At 53.7% G+C, this 6,000-nt stretch overlaps 2 protein-coding genes across 2 annotated transcripts in view; both read left to right on the top strand.

Annotated features, from left to right (window-relative positions):
• The window catches only part of MROH7 (maestro heat like repeat family member 7), a 42,922-nt gene extending 41,393 nt beyond the window's left edge, over window positions 1-1,529 (top strand). Inside the window, exons 21-22 of the mRNA XM_024739315.1 lie at window positions 689-751; window positions 1,285-1,529. Of these exons, the coding sequence (XP_024595083.1) occupies window positions 689-751; window positions 1,285-1,529 (308 nt within the window). The remainder of the gene's footprint in view (window positions 1-688; window positions 752-1,284) is intronic.
• Window positions 1,530-5,780: 4,251 nt separating this feature from the next.
• TTC4 (tetratricopeptide repeat domain 4) overlaps window positions 5,781-6,000 on the top strand; it is a 39,741-nt gene continuing 39,521 nt past the window's right edge. Inside the window, exon 1 of the mRNA XM_024739347.1 lies at window positions 5,781-5,930. Coding sequence (XP_024595115.1) covers window positions 5,820-5,930 — 111 coding nt within the window. The 5' untranslated portion in view covers window positions 5,781-5,819. The remainder of the gene's footprint in view (window positions 5,931-6,000) is intronic.

The following is a 6,000-nucleotide window of genomic DNA, read 5'->3' on the forward strand; positions in this document are numbered from 1 at the left end:
GAGATGTTCACAAATCACAAGTAAAATACAACACAGTATATACAAGTAGAGAGAAACTCAGAGAGTCTGGGAACCCAGAGAGGCGTTTAACTAGCTTGGGGGCAGGGTCAGGAAAAATTTCCTGGAGGAGCGACTGTGTTAAACTGAATATTCAAGGACAAATAGGAATTAGCCAGGCACAGAAATGTGGGAAGGGCCTCTTGAGAGGTCCGGCTCATTCACGGATCCACAGGTACTTTAGGAGCTCGGCATGCAGGCTGGGAGCAGGGTAGGGCTGAGCAGTGTGGCCGAGGAGCTGAGTCTCAGCCCCTCCCGGGGCCCCACCAACCACCTGCCCGGAAGGTATGCGAGGCACTTGGTACTCTTCCTGTTACTGTGGCTCAAACTCCCTGGAGGAGGGACACTAAGGACCAGCCTGGGGAAGAGACCACCTAGGGCCACCTCTCAGAGTCAGCTGCCGCCCAGCTCCTGCTCCTGTCCTGGTGCCACCCCTGCCTGCTGGACCTGCCACCTCTCCTAGGAACCTGTGTCGTAGGGAATCTGTCCCAGGTCAAGACAAAGTTCTCTTTTTGTGTCCTTACTTGTGGGGCTGGAAGAGGGTAGGGAGAGCTTTTCTGAGGGGGTCTGGTCCAAAGGTGGGGGTCGGAGTCAGGAGGTGGAGGCACTCACCTCTCAGATTATGCTCAAGGGTCCCTGGTCCCCTGCATGGAAAGCATCATGACGGAAGATCATCTGAATGAAGTTAAAGCCGGTAAGTCCTGCCCTGCGTTGGTGAGATTTCAGGGGCCAGTGAGGGAACGAGTAGGCTCACAGTGGGTAATGGGAAAGGGAAGGGTTGTGTCCCAAGGCCAGGGGTTTTAGCTCAGTCCAACTGTGCTGGTATTGACCCAGGCAAGTACATGTTAAGTACTGTGGAGTCACCAAGACACAGACACACAACCCCACCCTAGGGGAGCCTATGGTCCAGGAAACGAGGCTCAGAAAATAAGACCAAAAACCATTTAGTGTGGAGCATGTAGTTCAGACTCTTAAGGGAGCACGTAAATTTTGTAACTGGGGAAGCTGATGGGAGCATGAAGGTAGGCTGGGGTCGTCCAAGAAGGCTTCCCGGAGAACGCACGTTTTGATTCAGGCTTCAAAAGGCATGAACAATTTGCAGAGCTGGGAGATGAGGGTATGCTGAGCAGAGTGCTAAAGCCAAGGCATGAAGGGAGAAGGCTGAGGTGTGAGTCTCATGGATGGACCTGGTCTTAACAAGCGACTTCTCTCCTCCCCATAACTCAGCTCTGGAAAACTTGAGACACGACCCAGAAGCATCAGTGTGCATCTACGCGGCTCAGGCCCAGGACAGCATCCTGGCCAGCTGCTGGCGGGACTCTTGGCCACTGCTACATGGGGACTCTCGGGCGTGTGACCTGGCTACCATGCACCGCTGGAGCCCTAGCTGTGAGAACCTGCCCACTTCCCACCAGCGGCGCTCCTGGATCACGCAGGTGCTGGGTTCCTTGAAGATGTCCTTGAAGCAGTGATGTCCCTGAGCCCCCAGCCCTCCTCGGAGGTGGCCATGGCCCCAGCCATGCTCACTATAAATGCCACGTGTTTTGCCTCTCCTCACGGAATGTTTCCTATGAGATGAGCATGGCCTTAATCATTGAGTCAGTCAACATTTACAGATGGACATAGTCTGTCCTGTCCACATATTATAAGTGGGGAGGCTGAGGCTCAGAGAGGTGGTATGGCTTGCTCAAGGCCACACAGTAAGTCTGCTAGATGTCTCAGGTTCCCCTCCCTCGCAGGGAGAGAATAAGAACAAAAGGAGATGATGATTTGGGTAGCCTTTGGAGGAGGAAAAGAGAACCCCCTCCACCCCATGATATCATGCATATCCCAGAATCCTGATCTCTGAGTCTCACCCTCCAGTCTTTGCCCAGCAAAGTCTTTGCCCAGCAATTAGCCACCACTCAGTAAATATTGCAATTCGGGCAATATTTACTGAGCACCTAACCTGGGCCAGGCCTGCTCTGGGTGCCAGAGATACAGATGTGAATGAGTCCCAGCCCCAGGCCCTGGGCAGTTCATAGTCTGATGCAGTGGTTCTCAACTGGGGGTGATTTTGGCCAGGTCTGAAGACATTTTTGGTTGTTACAACTTGGGGTGGGAATATTATTGTCATTAGCGGGTAGAGGCCAGGGATGCTGCGAACCATCCTACAGTGAACAGGGCAGCCCTACAGCAAAGACTCGTCCATCTCAAATTGTCAGAAGTGCTCAGGTTGAGAAACTTTGGCCTAGTGGAAGTATCAGAGACATATAAAGACACGAACAGCCCAGCAGGTCAATGCTGTGCTGAGCGGCAGCATAGGGGCTGTGAAGTCCAGAGGACGTACATCAGCCAGCTGGGGGTCAGAGTGTCAGGGAAGGCTTCCCAGAGAAGAGACGTCCCCTCCAGGGGGGTCGGAAAGATGACCATACGACAGGCGTGTATGGAGAAGAGCAGGGCACATGGGACTAAGAACCAACCAACTACAGATACACAGGTGCCCTGGAGCCCAGAGCGGGAAGGAAGAGGAGGACAAGAGCTGGGTCAGTATGGCCTTGGAGGCTGTGTTAAGGAGGAAGACTTCAGAGTCTGGGAAGGCATGGTGGGAAGGGGAGAGGCAAGCAGTGGGGAGATGTGGGCAGGTGTCTGCTTTAGAAAGCTCCCTCCTCGTGTGCATACAGGCACTGCTGATAGGAGGGCAGATGGTAACCATTCTGGACAGGAATCTGCCACTCTTCAGTCATATTAGGTTTATGCATGCCCGTAACTCAGCAATTCCACTCGTGGGCACACGTGTCAGGGAAATATTCCCATAGGTCCATAAGGGGAGACGTATGAGGAAGTCTTAGTGTTATCTGTGGTTCAAGGCAGAGGAGGCAGCCTGAGGACCCATCTTCGGGAAGTGAATGGGCACTCTGGAGTCCCACGCAGCAGTTAGGGGCAGTAGGGGTACATGTAGCACCATGGATGGGACCTAAAACCTAGTGCCGAGGGAAAAAACTATATAAAACATATGCACAAAAGAAGTTGCATCTTGCAAGGTTGCATCTTGCAAACTGAAAATGTCCATTAAAACACATTAGAGTGATAGGAGTGGGAAAGGAGGAGGGCTCTGGAGCATAAAAGGGAATAAATCAGAAAACAGAGAGGAAGAAAGCTCATGCAGGAATGGAGGGAAAGTGCTGGGTCAGGGGAGTGGACAAGAGCACAGACAGGGAGACACGGCTAGAGGCTTTCGGGGCCTGGCAGGGGCCTGGGCTGCAGTGCAGGATGGAGAGGGTGACTGGACCTGTGGGAGATTGAGGAAGGAGAATTTTCAGAATCTGGTGGATGACAGGAGGGAGAGCAAGACGTCAGGATGGTGCCCAGGTTTCTGGGTGGATGACTAGGCCAATGGTGTCCCCCACTGAGTGTCCCTCAGGACCAGGAGCAGGTTGGGGGAGGGGTGAGTTCAGTCTGGACATGGTGAACTTGAGGGGCTTGTCTGCCATGCTAGTGGAGACCGCCCCCAGGTGCTGGCTGCATGCGGGAGGGATCTGAGATGGAAACAGATTTGGGATTCATCTGTGCACAGGTGTGAGCTGAGATTCCCTGGGTGAGTGTGCAGAGCAGGAAGAGACGTAAGCCTGAGGGGCACCTACATTTAAGCTCCTGCTGGGGATGAGGAACCCACGAAGTTGACCACACAGTCATCTTCCGATAAATGTAGGCCAAGGCCATCAGGATTCTGGGCCTGAGAGAGTAGGAAATGGGGTGGTCATTTTGCATAACCTTGTCCATTGCCAAGAATGTTCACGAGCATTGCCTCATTTGAATCTCACAGTAGCCATATGGAATTAAGGGGAAGGCAGGTTGGCTTCATTGCCCACATTCTCCAAATGAGGACAGGGCTCAAAGACGGTGGGTGTTGTCCAACGTCATGCCAGGAAGCAATAGAAGTGTGGATCCCAAAGGCCTCCCAACTCCCATGCTTGAGCCCTTTCCACCTAGAGACACTGCCGTTTTCATTGGCCCGCATCCTGGTCTTGGTGGCCTTGATAAATAACAGCCACCTATTCTGGGTCTGGGTGGTCTTGAAGCACAAAGGAGTCTGATAGGCTCAATTATTGGCCAAGGCCCCCAAGTAGTCTCGAGTTGGAAGGGTCAAAGAGCACATCCCTTCTCTGAACCTTCCCTACCATCACCTAAAATCTTACAGGATTTTATAGGAATCACATTTAAAAAAGGAAGAAAAAGACTTTGTAGGCTCTGTATTCAGGAAGGGAAAATAAATAAAGAGAATAAAAGGGAATCCTTAGGGAGCGGGCTAGAGGAGGAAGTGTGGAAAAGGAGGTTTGGATTTAGAGGAAAGGGAGCATTTGGACCAGGTGTTCTGCTGGGTGTGGGTGAGATAGAAAGGAAAAGACACACAGTCCTGGCCCTGGAAAGCTCCACGTGTCATCCTTAGCCCTGCTGTCTGTCTCATCCTCGTGTCAAATAATGAGCAAGCCTGCCAGCTCTGCTTCTGGGCTTCAGATCTCTTTTCTCCCTTGGCCTCTCACCAGCATTCTCCTTGTCAATCTCTTAATCCAGACTCCCCCATCAATCCTTCACCTGGCAACCCAGGCCTTCCTAAGACAAATTTGCCCATAGGTCTGTCAGTGGCTCACTGTCCTCTGCAGGATAAAGGGCTACAGGGCAGTCAGGCCCTCTGGCCCCCACCCACCTTGCTGGCCTTCCTCTTAACTCTTGCGGTAGCCAGCATGCAGGCTGTTGCCCACACGCGTGTCTCTGCACATGGGCTCCCACTGCCTAAAATGCCCAACTTCCCTTCAGCCCCCATCCATCTGCAGAGATAGTCCTCATCTCTGCTCCCAGGTCTGTGTCACCTCCTCTGTGAAACCTCCCTGAACCCCTGAGGGAACACCCACTCCTCTGCGCTTCCACTGCACAGGCTTGTGACCAGCTGGGGTTTAGATTGGTCTGCCACCTGCCTGTCTTTCCTTCTAGACTAGGCTGTGAGCTGCCAAGACTGTAGCACCCGATGCAGGGCCCAGCAGCCAGTTGCTGGGTAACCCCGGGGTTGCAGGAAGGCTTACCTGGCCCGGAGGCCTTGTTCCCATCTGAGCTGTGGGGACTGAGGGTAGAGATGGTTAACCTCAGAAACAGAGTGTGAGTACATCACTCCTTTCCTCAGAACTCTCCAGAAGGTCCCACTGCACGCTGAGGAAAACCCAAACGCTCAGACTCACAGCCCATTATCCCTCCCACCTACCTTCTACTCACACTCCTTGCTGCACCGCCCGAGCCCGGCCCTCCCTGTTCCCTCCATGGGTAATCCTCTTGCGCAGACAACTCCCAGCCTCTTCCTTTGCTTGAATGCCTGCCCACCCTGTTTAAAACTTTTCTTCCATAGTCCTTGCTACCACCTGACAAGCTCTCACATCTTACTTGTTTGTCTGTCTCTCTCCTCTACCTAATCAACTCCTAGAGGGCAGGGATTTTACCTGCTTTGCCTAGCGCTGTATACCCAGCGATTAGAACAGGCCTGGAACACGGAAGGAGCTTAGGAACTATGGGTTGACTGAACCCACGACCCCAAAAGTACTCGGGAGGGGGCGGCGGGGCCGGTGCTTCCCGGGGTAGGGGTGGAGTCGGGTCGGCCACGCCCCCAGAAAGGCGGAACCAGAGGCACAAGGGCCGGCGCAGCCCGGAAGATTGAAGGAAGGGCACCCACGCCGCCGGAAGTTGTCGGGTGATTCTCAGCATCTGGACCATGGCAGGAGAGCTAGGGAGCTGACATGGAGCGGCAGGAGCAGGACGCGGGCTCTGATGACGCCATGGACTCGTTCCTGGAAAAGTTCCAGAGCCAGCCTTATCGCGGCGGGTTCCACGAGGACCAGTGGGAGGAGGTGAGCGGGCCCGGGGTCTCCGCAAGTGTGTGTGTGTGTGTGTGTGTGTGTGTGTGTGTGTGTGTGTGTG

Source organism: Neophocaena asiaeorientalis, unplaced genomic scaffold (genome assembly GCF_003031525.2).
Source record: "Neophocaena asiaeorientalis asiaeorientalis breed wild unplaced genomic scaffold, Neophocaena_asiaeorientalis_V1.1 scaffold138, whole genome shotgun sequence".
NCBI classification, from domain to species: domain Eukaryota; kingdom Metazoa; phylum Chordata; class Mammalia; order Artiodactyla; family Phocoenidae; genus Neophocaena; species Neophocaena asiaeorientalis.